Here is a 23,706-nt window from a genome sequence, read left to right as displayed (position 1 = left end):
ATAAACTAATTCCAGGAATGAATATCAATATTCTATGGCTCCTTATGACCTGCTCACCTACAGCCATCGGGCATTAGGCATTGCCATTGGCTGTCAGCCTTCAGAGGAGTGCTTCCTTTGAAAACACTGCCTGCATTGAGTTCAGGTTGCACTGCGTCAAAGCAAAGAAAAAACTAAACTCTGAGGGTTCTATTCTCAACGGCTGACGCGTGCATTCTCTGTTTCACCCACACAGTTGATTGAAATAGACAAAGTTTGTATTCATTGTTTTCTGACGTATAGCCTCAAGTAAAAATGTCTTATATCCATTTGAAGATTATTTGTAGGATGTTTTTTGCTTTATTTAGCTAGGAGAGGGTAGAGACTTGAAACGGAGGGCAGACATGCAAGACATGACTGGAGCCGGATTCAAACTCGGGTCCTAGTGACTCACAAGGAGCATGTGGTTAGTGCACTACCAGGCACCCCAATATATAATCTGACATTTTGATCAGAATGAATAGCCTATGAATTCTACAAACACGTCATTACATAAAATGCAAAGACGTGTTTGTAAAGTTCATAGGCTATTCATTTAAACTCCCATATTATGGTGAGTAAGATATTTGAACGTGTTTAGAAGGTCACTAACGGATATACCGGCTACCAGTTTAAGCAACTTTTATCGGAAGTGACAGGTGATCACATGGGAAAATGTTTAAGACATGTACCCACTGACTATGCTCCGTATGGAGCAGGTAGAGAATATTGCTGCTCTTGCTCTTGATGTTGCAGATGTTTGTATTTATGTTGTTGTACATATTCCGTTGTCTGCGGCTAAACTTTAGATGAATTCAAATACAAAACTTAAACTCATGGAGGCCATCTGGGCCATGGTGTCCTTTAGCATTAAAAGCTGTTGTTTTTGTTTATCACCTCTCCATTTCCTTGTTTTTGTTTATCACCTCTCCATTTCCTTATTTTCTGCAGAGTAACTGCACCCTGGAATTGAGCACAACTATTATCAGGGCTAGTCCAACCCCACCAGTGGATCCAGAAGCACAATCAAACCTGGACATCCTTGGTCCGTCCAAAAGCCTTGACCAGCTACAACCCCACCAGTCTAAAAGTCTCGACCCTCTACCCCCACACCAGTGTAAAAGCCCAGAACCCCTGCGCAGCGGCTCCGCTCTCAGTTGCAGTCGTAGCCAGAGTGAATGTACCTGCCACTGTAGTGGGAATGGAACCAGCAACCTCCAACAAGCGTGCGTTCACCACAAGCACCTCGTCGAGCCTGGCGTTCGGCAGCTGACTAAAGTCGATTCAGGCTACTCCAGTAATCTCAACATCCAGCAGCCTGGCAGCACCGTAGCCCCTCAGAGTTCCCAGCAGTGGGGGGCTGCCGGCTCAATCTCAACCCAGGCGAGTGAAGTGTACCCCGGAGGAGGCTTTGGCATGCCTCCCTCCTACTCCTCTGAGGATCTGCGCTATGTGCCCATTCCTAGCTTTAAGCCCCAGGGGGCCGGCATGGTCGACCTGCCCCACCACGGAGCTGTGCAGTCCCTCCTCACAGGCCGCTCTCTGTTCAGCTCCCAGCTGGCACAACAGTATTTGGGATCTGAAGCCCTGTTACATCCTGGGGCTTACCAAGTGGGAGCAACAGGGAACGGTCTCTTCAGTGTGCCCACTTCAGGCATGTCCACGTTCCGTTTCCATTTGTGTCACAAGTAAAAGCAAATTGTTGTTCTACCAGCAGTGGGACATGAAGGTGAAATTGGAATATAACAAAATGTTGTTGCTTTTGATCTACTAAAGGCATGTGTTCCGGTGAACCTTCTCTGGGGCATCTGGGCACCACCTCTGGGCCTGGTGGGTACCACCAGCTCCATAGACCTCATCAGAACCACCTGGACCTAGGCATGATGGGGAAACCTTACAGTCAGCAGCATGGTGTCGGACCATGGATGACTGGAGGTCTTGAAGAGCTTAAAGGTAGAAATAGTCTCGGTTATCTCGGCAAAGTCGGAATAAAAACGCTATTTTGTGACGGTCTCATCTGAAGTAGAAAACGGGTATTACTTTTCCCTTTATTTTAACACTTAATTGTTTTGCAGATGTTTTCTTTTTTTTTGCATTCCAGGGCAATAATGGTCTTTAATATTCAATTAACTGTTTGAGTTGTAATTTCTAACCTTGTTTCAATTTCAAAGACAATGTCACAAGTTATTTCCTTTTACTTCATTGTCAGGTGTCAGCTCTTCCCTTCTCCTCTGATCTGTTCTCATGTCCTCCCCTTCTCCTCTGATCTGTTCTCATGTCCTCCCCTTCTCCTCTGATCTGTTCTCATGTCCTCCCCTTCTCCTCTGATCTGTTCTCATGTCCTCAGGCCAGGTGGTTGTACCAGAGGAGCTGCGCTTCCCTCATGCCTGCTGTGTGGGCATCGCCTCCCAGACGTCCCTGAGTCTATTCAACCCGTCTGAGCGATGGCAGCAGGTCTCCATAACTGTCACTAGCCTGGCCATTGATGGAGAAAAGGTGAGCTGTCACAGGTTTTTTAGTGAATTGTAAAAACAAATTCCTTAGAAAATGAATTTATGCAGTGTGAAATAACATTTGGAGAATTGTCATTTAAACTGAAAAAGGAAATCTTAGTCATATTTAGCTATACCACAACAGATTAGAACTACTATTTTGAACGCAATTAAGATATGTTTACTCATGATAACTCATTACTACATTAGGTTTTGCTTAGCAACATAATATTTTTGGTATAACTTGGGCGAATATTGCTGTTAATCACTGGAAACCATTTTAGAAATTAAGCAATAATACAATCAAGGCATCCATCCATGGATATAATATTATCAAGATATACCTGTACCATGGCCTCGTTTATTATTGGTTAAATGGGAGGAGTTCTTTCAGTTTTACTAAAGATCGAATAGGTTCATTTCTAAAGAATGTTACTGTTTCCCTTGTCTTAAAACCAGGAACAAGGTTGTCGTCAGCTATAATGCAGTAAAACATTTCCCCCTCACTATAATGGGCTAAACTGCATTTAGCTTCACCTTTCAAAATCACACAAACATAATACATTGTCAACATTGACAAAAAGCATACTAAACTCAAAATGGTGCAGAATGTGTTTGATTATTCAAACCTTTTTTGTTGAGAAAATGTTCAAACCTTTATACTGAAACGCTTCCAATTTTTCAGTTCAGTGAACCAGAAAGCACTTGTAATGGAGATTCCTTCATTCAGAACTATCTACATTTCACTCTCGATGACCCAGCCTGCATCTGTTTTTAAGTGGGCCCAGTCTCACTACTTCACTAGAAACTGTTTATTGAGTTCAAACACAGAACATCAAGGCTTGGCAGTAAAATGAACTCCCATGCCAATGCCAATCCCTCCAGGTGGACAGCTTGCCTTATCAGTGGCTGATGGTGAAGAACAAGACGATCATTGGCCCCAAGAGCACAGAGGAGCAGAAGGTGTTGTTCATACCGCCCCAGGCCGGTGTCTACCAATGTGTCCTCAGTGTCTCCTCCTGGCCGGCCTCGGCCGACTCGGAGGTCGCTGCTAGGGCCGAAGTCTTCGCCAAAAGGGTTGTGCTTGTTGCTGTGGCTGAGAACCCTGCACTAGAGGTGAGTGACCCGTGGTTCTTTGTGGCCCATATTAAGCCCCTGTTGGTCTGGGATCACATGCCACCGGGACCTACTGTGCTTTTCCTCTTAGCATTCCTATTGGCGGAATGAATACATGATGCACCAAAAGCATTTCCATCAAAACATCTTTGAGTTGATTTATGGAAATGAACTCTTAAAGGCTGTCATTTTTGTTAAGAGATTATCTTTTTTTGTAAACACAAATTATATTAATATTTTGTCCATTAATGTTCTTGATCCACTTCTGTGCTTAATGTCAACTTTGTCCTATTTGCTAGTTCTTACTGTTTACAGAAAGCAGTAATACATATGAATATATTTCTAAAAAACATTGACTCATGGCTTGCAAAATAAATAAGAAATGTCACATTTTACTTAATACAGCATCTAAAATAAAACAAATTTCTCAGGTTGATGTTGGTAAATCTGAGTGTTTGGACTTCGGGGACCTGTCAGGTGGCAGTGCCAAATCCCTTCATTTAAAACTTCTCAACAGGACTCATGCCACCGTGCCCATCCGCCTGGTCATCAGTGCTGTGAGTGAACACAATGCATTATTAGTTTTGCATGACAGACAGACGACAGGTTCTTAAGTGTTCCCAAATCACCTTTTTGACAAAGTACTGATGTGAGCACCATTACAAAGACAAGGTAGTTGATGTGTGTAAACGTGTATATTGGTTTGGTATCTAATAATAATAATAATAATGTCTTTAGAATGCCACAGCCTGGCGATGCTTCACCTTCTCCAAGGACCCTGTGGCTATGACAGCTGAGGGGTCAGTGCATGCCAGTCACATGACCCAGCAGTCCTCCCCATCAGTGATGAACCATGTGATGCATGCCAGCTATGGAGAGGTGAGTATAACCAAGTCTGTAATCATCTCGCTCTCTCTTGTAGTTAGGGCTGTCATGATATAACAACTATCTAAATTTACAAAGAAATTATTTACATATTTAATCATTTTATACATATACTGTACACATGAACAGAAATAGCTGCTCTACAAGCTTGCAATGGGTCACAAAGTGACAAGCTGTAAGCTTGTAGATCTGCTTTTTTATATTTGAAAATGTGTGCATTTTTTTAACATGGAAACGATTATGGCAATTATGCAAAAAATGCGATTATCTCAAATAATTGCAATTAGATGATTATGTAATAATTGTGACAGGCCTACTTGTAGTCAATACACTCAGCGCCAAACTGTGGTTTGAAATTGTACGTCACGCCACTATGGCAAAAAGATGGACTAGGTTACTTCTCACGACAGTGAAAGTGAGCACCACAACATCTCAGAGCATAGTTTCGAGGTGGAAAAACAAACTACATGGTTGCAGTACAACGTCCCCATCCGGACAATAACATTTAGATAACCATCACTTTTAGCCAAGTACTGTACAAGTACCAGAAGAGATTAAAATGTTAAATGTCGCAATCAAAATGCACTTATTTGTCAAAAATAGTCTATGGTGTGGAGGCGGATGTATATGATTGGAGGATTGTGGTACCGTGGCCCTTACCAACTGCAAACACTGCCAATTATGTTCATTTGAGTACTCGGCCAAGCCAGAAGCACACTTGCCGGAGAAATGGAACCAGTCCTCTGCAGAGATGGGCGGTCAAGTGTTTTACCTCTGCGGCACCCAAATGCCCCAGGTTTTTAGTTATTTGGTGATCAGTTAGATTTTTTGATTTTTTTGATGCTCAAATGCTATATGATTGAGAACAATATGGGGGGCAAATGAGTGACTGGTTTGTCCGTCAAAATACTTGGATTAGAAGTCCACAAATGGTGTTTGTTTTGCTTGTACAGATAGTGAAGCCTTTAACACTCCTTTAACATCTCACTTTTTCCAGAACCCGGAGAGCTTTATGGTCTGGGTTCACTTCAGGGCACCTCAGAAGTATACCACATCTGCAGGTAATGTCCTGTATACCACAGTATGAATTTCTGACTTTGAGTGCAGTCCATACTTTGCACATTTCAACCAAAGCGATGCATTCACATTTCTCATGTCAGTTGATGCCATATTATACGTATAGTTTCGTTAATATGATTTCTTTGATATAATTGAAGGTTTTTTGTATTATGCTTTAGTTCTATAAATTCAGATTATTAATTGAATAGATTTTTTTTTAAGGGACAAAACTCTGGGGTTAATTGCTAATACTAACTCAAATGTCTTCCGTTCCTCAGGAGAACTGGGGCCGGCTGATGAATACAGCGCTCGAGTGGACATTGAGGTGGACTGCCCAGGTCCAAGTCATGTGATCAGGAGTATTCCACTCAGAGCCAGGTCTGGGACTGCGAGGGTCCATGCTCCTAAAGACCTACAGGTAAATTCATTTAGAGACGGCAAGCTCTAACTTTTCTATCAATTGCTGTTTTGCTGTTGTCAGTGTTTGTCCAATATGCACCTGCTAATATGCACATTTGTGCAGTGATCATGGACTTAAACCTTTGAAACATGAGAATTTCTTCAAGCCAACTCGTCCTGTCAGTTCTTCCTATTGTCTGCCGTTTAACTTGCTAGAAAAACTTCACATTTTTATTTTAATAAAAAACTATTACGGTGCTGTACTGTATAGCAACATGACACAGAAGCTCTCCCGGATTAAAAGGTATAAAGACGTACAGGTTACAACAGGTCTGTAAAGCCCACCTTGCAACATCTTAATGTTTTTTTCAACCATCATGATTTTTGAGCCATACTGTATGTAATGAAACTGACTCATTCTTGTTTTTTTCCATTGAAGAAACAAATGCTGCTGCAAGGCTTCTGACAAATTCTCTGCAGCTGGGCTCATATTCAACTATTTTGTCGGCTTTGCATTGAACAAATTAAATGATTGTAATAACGTATAAGGCCCTGATTGGGGTAGCTCCATCCCATATAACTGAAATACTGATCTTATACTCTAGCAAGGTTCCTAGATCATGTATTTAAATAGTTGATAAAAAAAAAATGTAACAGCCATGTAAATAAAAAAATAGGTTATATATGGCACAATTGTGTTTCCTTCAAGAATACATGGTCTGCTTTTTGTTAAGAAATGTAACTTTACTTTTTTATCTGTCCTACTTTTTAAACTTGTCATGACCTGAACTGTGGTGGTAATGAACTGCTTGACTGCACTCCTTATTTATTTTGTCTAGACTGTCAGCCTCTCTGCTCCGGTGGGTAAAACTAGTCAACAGACTCTGCCATTAAAGAATGCAGGCAACATTGACGTGCAGCTAAGACTCAAGGTAATTCTGACCTTTGCTTTTCTTATTAGATGTGGGATTTGGGTAAGCCAGCGTGGCATTTTGGTGCAGATCGTGCCACCTGTTGTGGGATGGTTTATTGAATTTGTCTCTTGTGTGTTCTCTGCTGTCGTCTCCTCTGTCTCACTCTTTGTCTTGCCTCTTAATTTTCTCTTCTCCTTGCTTGCTTCCTTTTTTTAAAATGTTTTTATCCCACGATTTTGTAACCCTTATTTTTCACCCAATGCCTAAGCTGTAATCCTGGGCGCTACTCTCCCTCTGTCAGCCTGGGGAGAGCCCGGAGCTGAGCTCATGCTTCTTTGCTTGCTTCCTTCTAACTCTTTATCCATCTCTTTATTGCTGAACCTGACCTCCCTCCTTTGCTCTCCTCCTCCCCATTGTTCATTCTCCCTTCCATCTACTTGTTCTTGCTTCCTCAACCCCCCCCCCCATCCCCGTATGCCTTTCTCTTTCCGTTCTTCCCTCCTCTCTCAACCCCTTATCTCTTTCTTTGGCTCCACAGAGCAGTGATGCTAATGAGTGTTTTTCGGTGACTCCTGATGAGCTGTTCCTGAGAGCGGGAGAGGAGCAGTGCATTGTGGTCACATTTACAGCACAGGACAGCTGGAAACGCAGAGAGAGGTACCTGTACACCAATTCTCATTTAGTCTTTTTTTGTCTAAACTCAGATGTTGACGTGTGTACATAAACATATTTTATATATTAGCCCCCCCCCCCAGGATTCCTCTGAGAAAAAGTAATGATTCTGCGGAGAACAATCCTGATTCTGCGGAGTCTAATGTGTGTGTGTCTGTGTGTGTGTAAATTAAATAGATATAACATTCCTATACAGGGCTGTCCAATAACAGCTTTTTAAAAAGCTCAATATAATAGTAAATATTCAGATTAGCGGTTTATTCAGAATAGTGAGTCACTGTTGAGCTTTGTCCTTGATTGAATTTCTGTGCAACAGATCCAAACTCTGTCTCTTGGGTTGCGTCCATCATTGTCCTTAATACAACAGTCAGTTTATGGCCTGTGAACACGAATTGAGATTTAATTGGGAATGCCTTCTGTCTTATGTTTCTACTGTAGCCTGCTCACCATTTTGGTGCTACCATCCGGCCCTCAGTATGAAGTATCTCTGACAGGAGAGGTGATGACGGAGGACTACGAGAAGCCTGCCGCTACCTCGATCCCTGGTTTAAGTGGCGACGCACCCCCCATCCTCTCCAACAAACAGTTTATGGCCTGGGGAGGTGTCACTCTGGGAAGAGCTGTGTATGGATATTTTTTGTTCGTTCATTTAAAAAAAAAAAGAATTATTTTAGGTTTAGCCATGACCTGTGCACTGCTTTCCCGGGTGCTGGTTAAAGTAGGAATAATCCCAGAAGGCTGCTGCCAATATGTTTTCTATGATTTGTTTCCCCTTGACATTCGAGGAAACCCACACAAATACTGTAAAGGTATATTAATTATTCATCTGAAAACTATCAATAAAACCCAGAGCCTGGTGGTCTGCTTCCATTCCATTAGACATTTCTAATATTATTCATGAGAAGGGACTAAAAGGGATCCATGGGGGATGTTTTGTTCTCACCAGCCATTTCAAGATAATCTGCCATTTATTTCTACTCATTGAAGATGAGTAGTGTCCAGAAAGCCATGGAAAAATGAAATTAAATAAACGTCTTACATGCTGCATTTGTCCTGCAAGGGTTTAAACGGATCCATCCATGATTTGATCCCCATGCTAGTTGTGAAAATAAGAAGGCAACGGGATTCTCAGAGCATCTCAGTTTTGGAATCTTTGGTCAGGTGATTATCTTTCGCTCATTTAAGCTTGGAACTGTTTGTCTCTCAGGCAACAGAAGCTGGTACTGAGGAACAACTCTCCAAACACCACACAGCAACTGCGTCTGCTCATCCGGGGTCAGGACCAAGACTGTTTCCAGGTAAATACTCTGGAGCCTGTTCATTTCTAAAAATATATATATATATATATATATTTATGCATTTAAGGGATTGTCTTTGTTTCATTAAGAGAAGAATGATAAAGTACGTGATACATTATGTTCAAATTGGAGAGCCATCCCAGTGGGTCAAACTAAGATGATGCATACCACATTAAATGTATTCTTATCCAACTCTTGAAGTCTTTCTCTCTTTCTCGCTTTGCACAATCTATTATTAGTGATTGTATCAATGGTAGACAGACCATTAAAATCATATTTGGGAAATTTGGGGCAGACTCATCTACTGTATTGATGCCAAATGAGCAATATGCAATAAATTAAGAATCACATTCTGCTTATAATTATTATATTTGTCCCTCAGCTGCAGAGCATGTTCAGTGCAGAGGAGCGTTTGACCAGACACGGGGAGCTGTCCATTCGTCCCAGAGAGGACGTGGCAGTCCACTTGCTTTTCGCTCCCACCCGGGTGGCCTGCATGCTGGCCAAGCTGGAGATCAAACAGTCTGGAGTCCGGCCCTCGCAGCCGGGGGTCAAATTCACTGTGAGAATCATTTTCTTTTTAATTTGTTTAGTTTTCACTCATACATTGCACTTAAAAAAATACACACAAATCAATCTATTCCAGCACAAAAAGACCATGCACAAGTACCTCAAAACAAAAACAGAAATTTTGTTGTTTCATTTGCATACCTCAACAATAAACATCTTAGATGCATCTCAGTCCAGAATTGATTCCAACAACAGGGGTCTATTTCACGAAAGCGGAATTAAATTATCCTGGTTTAAAAGGCAAATCCAGGTTTGACAAGCCTGCGCTGTTCAGCCTGGTTTATTCAGTTCCATGAACGCCAAGACTGGCTGAGAAGGAGCGACTTTGTCAAGCCAGGATCGTTAAACCAGGCTGAATGTGAGTGAGTTCACCTATTCCTATAAAAGACCATGAAAGTCGATTGCAGAATCCTTGAACTTGACCAATCATGGAGCCCAAAACCAGAGCGGAGTTCTTCTCTGTGGCTGATATAGGATAGAATAGGTGTGGAAAAACTCATTGGTTTACGATTGGAGTCATTGGACTAACAGCTATTTCACAAAACTTGAAGAACAAGGCACTGGATTAATAAAGCTTGGCTGTTAGCCTGGTCCGGACCAGGCTAACTTCACAGCTAAATTGCCATGGTAACTAATGCAGGATTGCTTCAATTTTCTTTTGTGAAACTGGATCGTGGATAAACATATCCAGGTTTACTGGCTAAGTTAATCTGCCGAGCTAACTCAGCTTTCGTGAAACCGATTCCTGGATAATTTAAGCCAGGATAGCCGATTAAACCCGCTTTAAACCCGGCTTATCCCTAATACAGGTTTCGTGAAATAGACCCCAGGTCTTCTTCAGCTATTGTTGATGTTAATTATTATTGTTGTTGTTAAAGGGGCGTGAGACCCTAATCTGTCGCCAAAGCCACACCCCCACACAAGCCAAAAACCACAAAGGGGTAAAAACACAGCAAGAGGTGATCACAGTAAACTGAGATACAAGCAGCGCCAGTGCGCAAACAACAGCGTGGTCCACACCACGGCCTGCCTGACACATCACCAACCCCCTCAAATCCCCAACACGCATGGAAGAATTAACCCCAGAGCCTAACATAGCTTATCTAATATAAGTTAGATATGTCTCTCTTCAGTACAAACGCATCTGATCTGTTTTGCATCCTGTAAGATAAATTCTCATATGCCGCAATGCTTCCCAGTTCAGTCAACCATTCCTGCAGGCAGAGTCCCTCTGCTTCCCCACCATGATACTAGTCTGGATCCATTCAGCATCGTCACTCTTACGCCGAGCGAATAGCAGAGTATCATCCAACACACAAAGTCTAGGACTAAAAATAAAATCAATATTCATAATGTTGCAGATATTCTTATGTATTTGCAAGTCTTCTAACGCCTATGGGTGCTTATCCCGGCGTGGTGGCACACCGCCCGTCCCGAGGTCACCTGGAGGACACCTTGGGCAACAAAATAAATGATATCAAACGATGCAGTGCTAAATGAAGTTTCTGTTACAATGTCTATTTCTCCCTTGAAATATTTTCAGAAACATATTTTAGTGTACTGTTTAGCTGTAAAATTAGATCATTTGATACGTGGCCGCCATGTATGTTTACTGCATACAGTACCACTCTCTGGTGTCTAACATAATTAATCTAGTCTGGGGGGAACATTGATTGACGTTTCCTTTTTTTTACTACAGGAAGTAATCAAGATTGGATTTTTGATAAAATTACAAAAACATTTAATTAAAAAACCTTTTTGTGGGCACTTAATATTTGCCTGATATAACAGAGGATTAGCTTTAAAATCATTAAAAACTAATTTTTAATTTCAGCTCGACTTTAAATAACTCTGTAGTGTTCTTTGGCACACTTCCTGCTTATTCTCTGTCTCTATCACTGATGCCTTCATTCTTCTACATGCTGTGTGTGGTAATTTCCATGGTTATTATAATTTTTTACGTTGTATAACAGACGCCCCCACACCCACCCCTTTGCTTTCTTTTGCTCTGCTGATATGAGTGCTTCCAGCCATGTTGCTCATGCTGTGTTTTAATTTTCATAGATGCGATAAATTTTGGCACATGATAACACACCTCCCAGCTCTGCATCGCATGCTGGGATGCAATTTTCATAACTCTTGTCTAACTTGCTATTCTAAAACATTTACGTACAAGTGCATATTTTGTCTCCTTTGAGCTCTTCTTTCGGCTAGTAATGCCAGTGCTTCCTCTGTGTACATGCTGTGTATTCATTTCCATATCAACCCCCTGCCATTTACCCAGCCTATACAAAATGCCTTCTGTTTTAATTGCAAAAGTTTTGTATCTTATACTGTCCTTCTTTTTTTTAAATGGCGTCTATCTTGGGTTAGATTCCCCTGTCGGGGTATGGCGGCACCAGTAACATCATCCTGGAGGATCAAAGGAAACGGGCAGACGGTTACATTGCTACGCTAACAGGCATTGCCGCTGGACGGGTCAGCAAGGTGTGTCTGTGTGTGAGGAACACAGGCTCCAGGGCGGCCTTCATCAAAGCCATGGCCTACTCCGACATGCAGACCCGCTCTGTTATGGAGTCCTCTGTCATCAGCCTCGCCCCTTCACAGTTTGTACTGAAGGAGAGGACGCAAGAGGTAGGAACAGGGATATGGAAGATGGGACTGCTTGTTTTTAACAAAATGGACATAAGTGTAAACGCAGGTTAGAATTAATATAGAAGTATAGAATGCTTTATAGCTATTGTACTGCTAGTATTTTACCGGTAAAGCAGGAATAGTCTATTGGGGGAAAAAATGGTATTTGGTAAGGATGATGTTGGAATTTGACTTGCATATTCTGTGTATTGCCAGGCGACTACATAGTACAGTATTTCGTGTGTGTATGCATTTCCAGGTGATTACGGTTATGATGAAGTCCACACAAAGAGAGCAATCCCTGTGTCAGTCTGCCAATGAGCTGCTGGCTACTATTTGTCTTTTTTGTGGAGACGAAGTGTCCAGGCTGCAGTACAGGAGGTCAGACCACACTGCTCTTTTTCATTTACGGGGTAATGTTAGGTGGTGGGATCAACTCTTAGCTCTTTTTCATACAGCGAGAGCTGTGAACATTTTATTTATACAGCGCCAACAGTCTTAATACATAAGAATATCATTTTCCTATTTCTATGCTTTAAAATAAAATACTGAATCAACAAATATAATTTCCACAGCTGTTCTTGCTGTGGAGAAGAAGCTGCTTTGTCTCACTGAGGTTTTCTGTGTTGGTCCTTGGCTTCAGGTTGCTGCAGAGCAAACCGGAGGCCGGAAGGAAGGTTCTGTCTGAGAACAGCCTGCTGAAAAACATTGACTTCAAAGAGAAGTTCCTGGGGGAAGAGCTCATTGCAGAGGGTGAGTTATTTGTTGAAAGAACAATAGATATATTTGGTGAAATGATGTTCCATGGGAATTAATACAGTATTTAATTCACATCCTATGGCTTTTGTGTATAAAAACATAATGCAGAAAATTCATGCCTGCCATTCCAAAATGCAAGATTTGAAAAAAACAATTCAAGGATAGTACTTCTCAAAAAAAGTAAACAACTCCTGGGTTAACAAACTGGCTGATGAATACAAACTGTAAATACCCTAACCGATACTGAATGTTAAACTTCTCGTAATGATTCTTCACATACACTGTGTTCAGTGTTGGGTTGCTTGTATTTTGACTTATTTGTGTATTGTGTCCCTGCAGCCTATGACCTGCCCCAGAGACCCAATGAAGTCCAGCTCTTCTATGGGAATATGAGTAAGGTGGTTGTGTCTCTGCTGGGCAGCGCAGATGGCTCAGACTGTGGAGAGGGCGACCACGTTGAGAGCATACAGCCTTCTGCTATGCATGGCTCAGACATAGACAGGTGTTGTCCTTCATTTTGGATATATCTGATTATACATTGGAATGTTGTTTATGTAAACCAACCAATATCTCAAATGAACCAATATTGAGCACCAGAATTTTAAGATGTAATTTACCTGCTGGTGACTAAGAACATCTCGTCAACTGTGTGTGTGTGTGTGTGTGTGTGTGTGTGTGTGTGTGTGTGTGTGTGTGTGTGTGTGTGTGTGTGTGTGTGTGTGTGTGTGTGTGTGTGATTGCTTTGGAATTTCATTCTTCAATGCTTAAAGTCCTGTATTGACTACTACTGACTATATTTGACTATTGAAATACTTTAACTTACATAATTTACATGATATGAACTAAGATATTTCAACAACTTTTAATGTGCTGCGTTTCCATCTATCAGTGGTAGCTAATTTTGTATTACTATTGCATAATTCCCAGTGCTTTTGCCAATGGTAATGTGTCCTTGGACGTGTTACCAGTGAAAGGCCCCCAGGGACCAGCCCTGAAGATGGCAGTGCCCCATTCACTGAAGGTAATGGACTGTTAGTCGTCTGCATTATAATGGGACAAACTTTAGATGAATGCATCTGCATTTTCAGATATGACAGTTGAATATCCATCCTTTCAGGCTGCAGAGTCTTCAGACAGGCGGCAGGAGTCCTGGACTATTTACCCTGAACAGCTTGTCCTCACTGCTCCCATGAGTTCCACCATCAGTGAGTAGAACCCCATAAATTTAAAAAGTAACTTGTGGGTTTTGAAAACTACATTCGCTGTTCTTAAAGTTATTGATTGAAAACTACATTCACTGTTCTTAAAGTTATTGATTTTTGAACCCTGCCATGCCGTTGTTTCAGTAATACTGCTGAATAGAAAGGAATGCAGCCTTTGCTCCAGAGTTTCTGTTACAAAAAAACAAATGTACCCTTTTAAAAGGAAAGTCTGACATTTATCTTTAAAATTCTGCTATCCTAAGCTGCAGGTAATGGCAGCCCACGTTCTGTTTGTTTTAGATGGTGCAGCCAATACCAGGCATGTTCAGATCCAGAACAACACATCCAGAGAGCTGAGTTTTGAGCTGTCCTGGCCCGCCCACTGCCTCACCATCACCCCTCAGCATGGAGTCATAGATCCTCAGTAAGAAAACATTACTGTTCTCAGGGCATCTTGGCAGTTTGTTTGGCTAAGGTGCGTACCACGTATTTGGGATATTTTCGGTTCATGGTTGGACCTTGACCTTTTCTCAAAACAACTTTTAAAAAGAACAAAACAAAAAGGACCCAAAAGAATGCTACGCTCACTGCCTCCGCAGACCAGGCTTACACTCCAGTATGTATTAAGACATGTCTCAGACAAGTTGTAATCTGAGTGGAATACCTTAATCTGCGCGCCTTATGTGTGATTAATGCATTGCTGTCATTTGCGCAGCCCAGTCAGACAACAGATTTAACAGTCCCTTGGCGTCTGCCAAAGGATTGTCATCAAGGCTACGCAGAATGTGCCGCATTACGCAAAGGTTTAATTACAGGAAAGATCTCTGGCCTTATTGCATTATCTATGCGACTTACTGTAACTCGATAGCTTTTCCAGCATTGTCTGTTATTTTCCGTTTGCATAGGTGTCACCTGCAGATTCTGATCAGTCCCAACCCATCCCTGGCAAGCAAGTCTTCAATGCTGCCGTGGAGTGGACAGATTTATGTCCAGTGTGACGACAACCAGAAGGTAGACTCCATTAAATCTTCATCTGAAATGTTCTATCCATAGACAGCCAACTAATCAGAAATCATTGCATGTTCTATTGTCTCAGTGAGGATTATGTATTTTTTACACAGAAAATGTGTTTGCATTGATTCGGCTTTGTGCCATGCCAACCTGTTGTGCAACATGTGGAGGCACCATTTTGTATTAACAAATGGCGGCAAAACTGTAGGATGCAATCCTTTTCTTTTTTGTTTGTGGCTTCATACAGCCTAGTACAAAAAGATGATTTTGCACCTTGATAATAATAAATGTAGACATTATATGAAACCATTTATCCTTTGGTTATTGGCATGGTATTTTACACTGTACTTGGAGGTACTTGTAAAGATGGTGAATCCATTAGACCATGACCATGTGCTTTCATAAGTTTCTTTTCATAACTGGGTCAGCCAAATGGCAGCCGTGTGAATATGTGCAATTAAGGCATTTGTTTTAAATGTTTGTTTCAGTTCATCAAGGTTCAGATCCGTCAGGACCTGACTCTAGATGTATCTGCAGCCCCAGCAGACAGGACTCTGTCAGCTCTACCTGCTCAGGCAGCCACTCCTATACTGCCTGTGGTCAGGCCACACATTCAGTCATCTCCACTTCCGCTGACTCCACAAACGCCTCAGAACTTGGTGGAAATCATTAACAAGACCATCATCTTTCCTCCCACTTCCTCAGGAGAAACCTCAGGTAGGTTTAGGAAGACATGGATACCTTAGATACATGAAGAATTGCCTACATATTTCTTTTACATTAGGTAGTTTTCCATGGCATGTTTTTAAGGCTTTTAAGTGTCTGGCCATTTCTAAATGGCAGCTGATAACATTATTTACTCATTGAAAGGCGCAGTCAGGTTGACAAATCAGTTAGGTAGCCAAGTCAATCACACAGTATATTTTGTTCAGAATAATAAAAAGGTAATTAAAAACAAACTCACGTGCCTTTTAGTCTCTTAATATATTCAATTCATTCTTTATTAGTGGACTCGGGTCCGTAGACATACGTACAAGAATAAATATAAAAGAAACACTACAGGCAATAAATTCATTAAAAATGTAAAATAAATGCATAACTTAAGCCACAGGCAGAACACACAGGCTTAAACAATGACACTTTCACTTAGTAGAACAGTGACTGAACTTATGAGCAATGTTTGCTTGAGCATACAACTTTCGACATTGTTACTGATCAAATAACTGATGATGATAACCACAGACAAAGTGACCAGGGTATTTAATTCTATTCCAGACCTCAACACTATTGTCTGATAATTTGAAAACAGGAACACAGAAATAGTAGAAATATATACTGCCCTGCCAAGGTAAAGAGCAGTAACTACGAAAAAAAAAATCACTGAAAAATGGGTTTAAAAGTAATTCAACTGGTCAGCCAAATGAGATATCGGCATATAAGTGATATTACACTAATTTTGCATCTGTTCTTGAGGTAATTGTTTATCCCCCAAAATCACAAAGGCTAATTTGACCTTTGGGAAACACAAATAAGTTGGCGTGTCCAAAAACGTAGTTACTGCTCTTTACCTTGGCAGGGCAGTATAGTTCTGCAGTAAATGTATTCCTTTTTTAGAATTTAATGGATGTGTTCTACTGCCTCAGAATCCCAGCTTGAAGTGGAGAATGGGGAACAGGAAGTGAGGTGGTACCTGTCATCATTCGCTCCTCCATATGTCAAGGTACTGTTTTTATTTTGTTATGCTATGCCTTATTCACACTTCGAGCCCCTTATGGAAGTGACATTGCAGTTTTCTTCTCCCTTTTTAGTTTTTACTTTATTTTAGTTTCTCTATTTAACTGTGTTCCTGCTTTTATGGCCCGACTCACTATGGCCCTATGGTGGTGAATTTTTTCCCCTTTTATTTAAACCACAATCTTACATTATTATCTCGTATTTGACCTGTGGTTGATGGCATCAGTGGCTTCTGCTCTGTTGTGGCTGAGGTTAAGCTGTGGTTCAACTCTCCCTCCTCAGGGGGTTGACAATAGTGAAGATGTTTACCGGGCCACCTACACAGCCTTCAGATGCTCTAAAGTCTCTGGCATGCTGGGAGCCAGGGAAAAGATGCAGGTAATCCAATAACAGTATTGGCTTGTTTATTAAAGAAATGTAAGTCAACTACAGAAGAGAACGGTTGGAATGATAGAATGGCTGACCAGAGTTTATTTTTTCTTTTTGTTAAATATGTTAAAAGATGGAAGAATCACTTAAAAGCCCTCTCTTTAATTACAAGTGCACTTCCAGGACCCCTCAATGAAATACTGCTGACTGATGCATCATCTGCTTTGTGGAACCTTATTTCACAGATCAAACTGCCAAGTATAGTATCTGAGCTGTTTTACTATTAAATACTCTCTCAGGTTCCCATCATATTCCTGCCCAGGGACCGAGGGGACTATGCACAATTCTGGGACCTGGAATGTCATCCTCTGTCTGATCCCCAGGAGAAGACCAGGATCCGCTTCCAACTCTGTGGCACGGTCAGGACTGCTTTCAGTTTGGTTTACATTCTCATAAAAAAGATACGTGGTGTTGCTTTTTGCGCACCCTTCCCGCCCACACCATGCTACGGTTGGCGGTTTCATGGTGAACGTGCTCCCTGTCCTTACCGTAACCTTAACCACACCAAAAGCCAACTAAATTTGATTAATTAATTTGATTTAATCTCCATCCCTATGTACCAACCATACCCGTGTGTGTGTGTGTGTGTGTGTGTGTGTGTGTGTGTTGCCTGGTTGCCACTGCATTACATTCCAAGGGGTTAATGCTTTTGGAACCCTGCCTAAAATGTCCTATCCAGGGTTTATCCGTCTTATAAATATTCTATGGGAAGGCACAAACCAGAATATTGGTGCTACTGTTTAGAATGCTACCCTTTGCTTTTTTCCCCTAAAGCATAAGAAAATGTGATTACACCCAATTTCAGGACAATCTATAAAAAAAATCCTCATATGTAGTGTAGTACCATACACACAACATCACATTGTTGTCCTAATGGACGTTTTAACAGGTCCGCAAAGCTGGCTCTTTGATGGTCCTGCTGAGATGGGAGCAGCAGGCTTGGTTTGTGTGTGCTGCTTTAATATAAAACTTTGGAATAGAGCTTGTGTTGGCTTAAGAGTATACACAGTGATTTGAATATCGAATAGATTACTCTACTAAAGTAGCTTAAAATGGCTCTTTCTTTTGTGTATGTAAAATCCTCACCCAGGTATTTTTGGTACATTTCAAGTTGGTAAACTGCCGACGATAGTTGCTGTTGATATTACTTTTTTTTTTTTTTTTTTTAAGATTTGTTTTTGGGCTTTTTTATGCCTTTATTTGAGAGGAAAGTAGTCTGACAGGAAATGGGGAGAGAGATGGGGGGGTGACACACAGCAAAGGTCGCCGGGAACGGGAGTCGAACCCGCGACACGCTGTAAGACTGGATTACCAGACATGTGGTATGCGCCTGGGCCGCTAGGCCAGCGGGCGCCCCGATATTACTTTATTTTTGAATGAGGTTCATAATATTAACTTGCGTAGTATAAGTTGCGATCACAGCCTCTGCTTTGTGTGTCCATAATATATGAAATATACGTACAATGCCTGCCAACATTTTAATCACAAAGCAAATTCTTACTGTCCTGCACTTTTAGCCTGCTTGTTTTATTAGCCCAGATCCTCAATTTCCATCGTGGTCTGTCTGCAGGGGGTTAAGACGGGGCCAGCTGATGGACCACAGGAAGGAGACTGCTCTCTGGTGAAGACCGAGGCCACAGTCAAGACCAGGAAGAGAGCTGAAGCCCCTGGTGTCAAGATTGGGTAAGAACTGCTTAACTAGCACCAGAGGCCTATTGGACACTATCTACTGCCCTAGAATTTTTAGCGGCGCTAGCCGCTCTATACCTGACTTCACGTGACACATGGCTATAAACACATTATAAACACATATGACAAAATGTATCAAAGGCGCCGCTACCTTCACACAGGGTGTGATTTTTTTCTTTATAATTGAGTAATAACAATATGTGGTCTTGATATCCTAGTCTGTGTGAGGGAAACAACTCTCAACCTTTATAATACTGATGATAGATAAAATGCCACTTGCCCCTATTTATTGCAGTAATTCTGCAAATATTCTATCATGCATATTAGGCAGTTACGGGTATTGGTCCGGCGTCAAATGGCAAATGTCTTGTTTTGTAATGAAACCCGTCTTTTAATCAGCTGTCATAATTTTGGTTCCCTAGCCAGGAGGAAGCACCATTTAGGGGGGTGTTCTCTCCACAGGACCTGTATACCTTCCCAGCCATAAGGGTGGGTGAGTCCAGCACGCTGAAGGTTAACATCCGCAACAACTCCTCTGACACACATGAGGTGAGGCATACATTATCCACTTGATCTGTGGTCACTAGATGCTATTTTATCTTTTGAGTTCAAACAATTGATGACAATTGCATGATGGATTTTGAATGATAAATATTGTAACCCCTAATCACCCATTGTCTTAATGCTTTGCATGGATTTGATGTTTGACGTTTGGCTTTTCTAATTGACTTGCAGCTGAAATTTGTAAAACCTAGGGAGCCCTTCTACATCAAGCATTCCAAATATTCCCTAAGGTGAGTCAAGTGGTCCTTATCACTGGCAGAACATCTATGCTCTTTACTTTTACCGGATTTATGCCGGATTTATGCCTTGGTGACCAATTGTAGCCATAATTGATTTATGGCTAACAGCTTATTTTGGTCACATTCTCTCTCCCACAGGCTTGTGCCGTGGGTTGTAAAGGCTAGATAATTCTCTGCAAATTAGACCTCTTATAACCATAGTGTTACACAGACGGTTTTGTTGCGTACATGGTGCTTAGAACCCCCATTTTCAGCAAGACTAGTTGCTAGGCAGTAATATAATCAGTCATAAATGATACACAAGGTTTTGATGTGGCATCATGTTTGTGTGATATCACTCTTGCTGCTAAAGCCCCCTGTGAGGGGTCCTGTGAAATGTTGGGTCCTGAATAGAATGTTTGTAAGCGCACACACACCCCTTGGGAGTGCTGGTGCTCTGCTTAACTAGGCCCTTGGGAAGTACTTCCTGGCAGCCACAGGTACACAGATGCACTGCTCTGTGGATGTGGGTCTGTGGTTCAGGAGGGGTACAGCTTTGTGGAATGTTCAACCAGAAAACCCTCAATGGATCAATTAACATTGATTATATCGGCCACCATTTGACGTTTTTGACAACATCAATATCTGCCCTGCCAATTTGTAACCATCTGTAATCAGACTAGATGGATAGACTGTATTGATCAAATGCTCTTCGATCTCCATGTGGAGGGGGTGGTGTGGTCGGCCCTTATGGCCTCCAGCTTCCTCTGTACACGCACCTTCACCGCACCACAGAGCCAGTCTTCCTCACCAACCTGTTGGGGCTAATTGTGTCTGCAGCCTTTGTGTGACCCCCCCCCCCCCCTTAGCAGGCAATCGCAAAGAAGAGAGTACTAGCCCTTACAGACTGATAGAGCAAAAAGACCTGAGCTTCCTAAACTAGAACAACCTGCTACAGCCCTTACTGTAGAAGAGGGCAGCTGAGTTATCAGTCCTGTCCAAGTCGTTGTTGAGGTGTACTCCCAGGAACGTGTAGCTGTTTACCGGTGGAATCCGTTTGCTCCTGCATCTGTCCACAATCATTTCCTTGGTCTCATTAGTGTTGAGCCGTAGGCAGTTCACCTCACTCCACCTCACAAAGTCCCTCACTACCTCGTCATGCTCACTTGTGGTGTTACCTGTAATGCAGCTGATGACGGCGGTATCATCTGAGAAAATACTGACTTTTCACAACTGGGATCGCTGTCAGTACCAACAAATCTGCCATTTGTCAGGCTCTTAATTGTTTCTCCTACTATGGTGATATTCTTTATCATACAGTATGTTTCCAAATGTTGTACCCACTTGAACATGATGACAAAGACCTAGTTGTGTTGTGAGCACTGCAAAGTGTGGAGTTATGTCATTCCCTCTCATATGCCATGCCATATTACCAAGGTAACCATGCGGCTGCATTTACTAGACATTATGATGCTAATTTTACATGACCATATTAAACATCCAATTGTTATTTTTCGTTTAGTATACTACAGTAGGTGCTTAATCAATTTGTGTGTGTGTGAAAGCATTCACCAGTGTTTGTGTTTACGATGAAAGCACGAGTGTACGTGTGCATGCATGTGCGTGCTTAGACACTTATGTATTTATTATTCATTCACTATCACTCTTCTTTTCCCACACCTCACAGATCACAGCACTATCTCAAGCTGCCAGTCCAGTTCAAGCCGAGCATGGCAGGCGGACACGCTGGCTTGCTGCTCATCCAGTCAGAAACAAGTGGAAGTCTCGTTATTCAGCTGACCGGTGAGGCCTTACCCTGAATTCACCAACCACCACCCGCCTCCGCCTGCTGGCTGGCTGGTTTTGGCTGGGTGCCTTCCTCTGTACGACTCATCATAAGACAGATATAGTGACTGAGGAAGAAGAGGAAAAAAAGTTAGACACTGCAAAGCAGGGTCACATGAAGAACGGAACTCAAACCTTTCACCTCCTTGTCTTATTTGTGGACATTGAAACAATGCCGACTAGAGCTGATTAGCTGGAGCTGCCTGGGACTCTGTGTGCTGCCAGTGCCCTGACCTGTCTGCCTGGCTGCCTCTCTCCATCCACGTTGGCTAAGGTGTCCTCAACCAGCCTATGCACAATTATTGGTGCCTGTTTGTGCCTGAAGCTGAATGGTTTGGTCTGACTGGCCCACAATTAGTCTATTCTGGCATTTCAGAGAGCTAATGATTTTTGTCACTTGACTCTAGATTTGTCATTTGCTTGAGCCCTGAGTCAGGTCAAAAGACAGCATTGTTGTTGCCTTTGCCCCCGTTGAGGAGAATTTATAACCTATCGCACGACTAGATGATCGACGAGAAGAACTGATTTTCAAGCTATCAACTCAGCCTTTGCGTTATCTTGAAAATACGTTGTTTTCAGCTTTTAGACGGCAGTAACACCAGTTGTGATACATTTAGGATTGCTTCAGTTTAGTCTCACAGGAATGACTCATGGTTTGGTTGGTAATGCAGCTGTAGAGATTTTGGGGTATTCAGAAAATCTAGCTTTGCCTTCTAGATGATTCCTTAGACCTCAGTTGGTGGTTGAAAACAGATTTATCAGAAATGATGGTTGAAAACAGATTTATCAGAAATTAATGTTTATTGAGGGATCAGAATAACTCTTTACTTTACACCGCATCTCTCTCAGAGACGTGTACAGTCTCTTATTGCTTCACTGTATCGGCATAGTTTCTATGGCAATGCTCTCTTGTCAAAATAGTGCCCACCTGCATGGCAGCCTGTGAGGGCCATGTTTGCATCCTGGCACTCTATGAAACCTCTACCAGCCAGTCCAGATATACTTAATTGAGTCATGATCGTAACGGCTCCCAGAAAAATTAAGATGGTTAACGATTGTTATTACATGCTAAAAGAGTTCCCCCCCTGTGGGGTCTTTGTGCAGTAGCTCGCCAAGCCAGCACAGTGTGGTTACCATGGCAAAAACCATGTTGATGGATAATCACTTTTCCAGTCAGACTCATCAGATCTCCATTTGCTTCTCTGGCTCTGGGGCAAATGGCCTTATTTGCTCTGGGGTGATGGAACCACATCCAAAAATCTGTTTGGGAGCAGGAATTGGAGTAGGAAAGTGGAAATAAACGTATTTTATTTGTCCTACAATTTCAAGAATCTGTTAAAATGTGGCTTGCCAAACAATGTGGGAAGAAAGTGGATGTTTTAAACACTAGTGACCTGCACATTCTTTTTCTATTTATAAATTTCCAAGTTCAGTGTGAAGAAGCGATGTCACAATTTCCTTTGACGTGTCCTTTTAAAATAGCTGTGTTTTCTAAAATGTATGTTTTGTATTTGAAATGTAATTACTTAAGTAAATAAAAATTGTCTTAAATAACATTGTTTCTTTTGTATTTTCACCCAATTCATTGTTTCATTGTCTATTTCGTGCATTTCTGACAAACACTGACCATTAGGATCATTATGGGGGGTGCAGGGGGAGGAATGCGTCTCTCCTCCAAGTCCATTAACAGATTTATCTAGTGTGGACTTCAACCCTTTAGACACATCCGTGTCGGTGCCTAGATAGCATATGGTGGCCTAATTATGGACCTGATAAGCCTGTGGTCATATTTGTTTTTTATACGGAACAAGACCAAAGCAAATTGGTGCTGGCCTGGTTCTGATGTACACATTTTCTCATCCAGGCGTTATCATTTTGTATCCCTCTCCAATGGCCTATGTCTTTAATGCGGGCCTATTGTTTGTGTGTGTGTGTGTGTGTGTGTGTGTGTGTGTATATATATATATATATATATATGTATATGTATATGTATATGTATATGTATATATATATGTATATATGTGTGTGTGTGTGTGTGTGTGTGTATATATATACGCTTTACATTTTTGATCACAAAGTGCATATATATTATATCGTTTGCCCATGTTCATTAAATTACATTAAAAAACAATAACCAAATAAAAATTAATCTATAAAAATTCCACAAATCTGTGTTTCATGTTTATTTTTATGAACAA

At 41.7% G+C, this 23,706-nt stretch overlaps 1 protein-coding gene across 4 annotated transcripts in view; it reads left to right on the top strand.

Annotated features, from left to right (window-relative positions):
• Window positions 1–23,111, top strand: part of cep192 (centrosomal protein 192) — a 43,687-nt gene extending 20,576 nt beyond the window's left edge. For 2 of the 4 annotated variants that reach the window (XM_084053261.1, XM_084053259.1), the window contains exons 24-52: window positions 970–1,672; window positions 1,795–1,971; window positions 2,366–2,514; window positions 3,396–3,626; window positions 4,058–4,183; window positions 4,365–4,505; window positions 5,509–5,572; window positions 5,849–5,988; window positions 6,809–6,901; window positions 7,422–7,540; window positions 7,994–8,179; window positions 8,763–8,853; window positions 9,236–9,415; window positions 11,797–12,057; window positions 12,317–12,438; window positions 12,701–12,810; window positions 13,156–13,318; window positions 13,744–13,837; window positions 13,934–14,021; window positions 14,319–14,442; window positions 14,924–15,029; window positions 15,518–15,746; window positions 16,673–16,749; window positions 17,046–17,141; window positions 17,432–17,551; window positions 18,763–18,875; window positions 19,304–19,430; window positions 19,617–19,675; window positions 21,351–23,110. In XM_084053261.1, the coding sequence (XP_083909387.1) occupies window positions 970–1,672; window positions 1,795–1,971; window positions 2,366–2,514; window positions 3,396–3,626; window positions 4,058–4,183; window positions 4,365–4,505; window positions 5,509–5,572; window positions 5,849–5,988; window positions 6,809–6,901; window positions 7,422–7,540; window positions 7,994–8,179; window positions 8,763–8,853; window positions 9,236–9,415; window positions 11,797–12,057; window positions 12,317–12,438; window positions 12,701–12,810; window positions 13,156–13,318; window positions 13,744–13,837; window positions 13,934–14,021; window positions 14,319–14,442; window positions 14,924–15,029; window positions 15,518–15,746; window positions 16,673–16,749; window positions 17,046–17,141; window positions 17,432–17,551; window positions 18,763–18,875; window positions 19,304–19,430; window positions 19,617–19,675; window positions 21,351–21,483 (4,422 nt within the window). In that variant the 3' untranslated portion in view covers window positions 21,484–23,110. Of the gene's footprint in view, window positions 1–969; window positions 1,673–1,794; window positions 1,972–2,365; window positions 2,515–3,395; window positions 3,627–4,057; window positions 4,184–4,364; window positions 4,506–5,508; window positions 5,573–5,848; window positions 5,989–6,808; window positions 6,902–7,421; window positions 7,541–7,993; window positions 8,180–8,762; window positions 8,854–9,235; window positions 9,416–11,796; window positions 12,058–12,316; window positions 12,439–12,700; window positions 12,811–13,155; window positions 13,319–13,743; window positions 13,838–13,933; window positions 14,022–14,318; window positions 14,443–14,923; window positions 15,030–15,517; window positions 15,747–16,672; window positions 16,750–17,045; window positions 17,142–17,431; window positions 17,552–18,762; window positions 18,876–19,303; window positions 19,431–19,616; window positions 19,676–21,350 lie in introns of all 4 variants that reach the window. The other 2 variants (XM_084053260.1, XM_084053262.1) reach the window with 2 other exon arrangements.
• Window positions 23,112–23,706: the final 595 nt, after the last annotated feature.

The sequence above is a fragment of the Gymnoscopelus microlampas genome (assembly GCF_963454915.1).
Source record: "Gymnoscopelus microlampas genome assembly, chromosome: 3".
NCBI lineage: Eukaryota > Metazoa > Chordata > Actinopteri > Myctophiformes > Myctophidae > Gymnoscopelus > Gymnoscopelus microlampas.
Note: the sequence above shows the minus strand (reverse complement) of the source record. Positions and strands in the feature narration are given on the sequence as shown.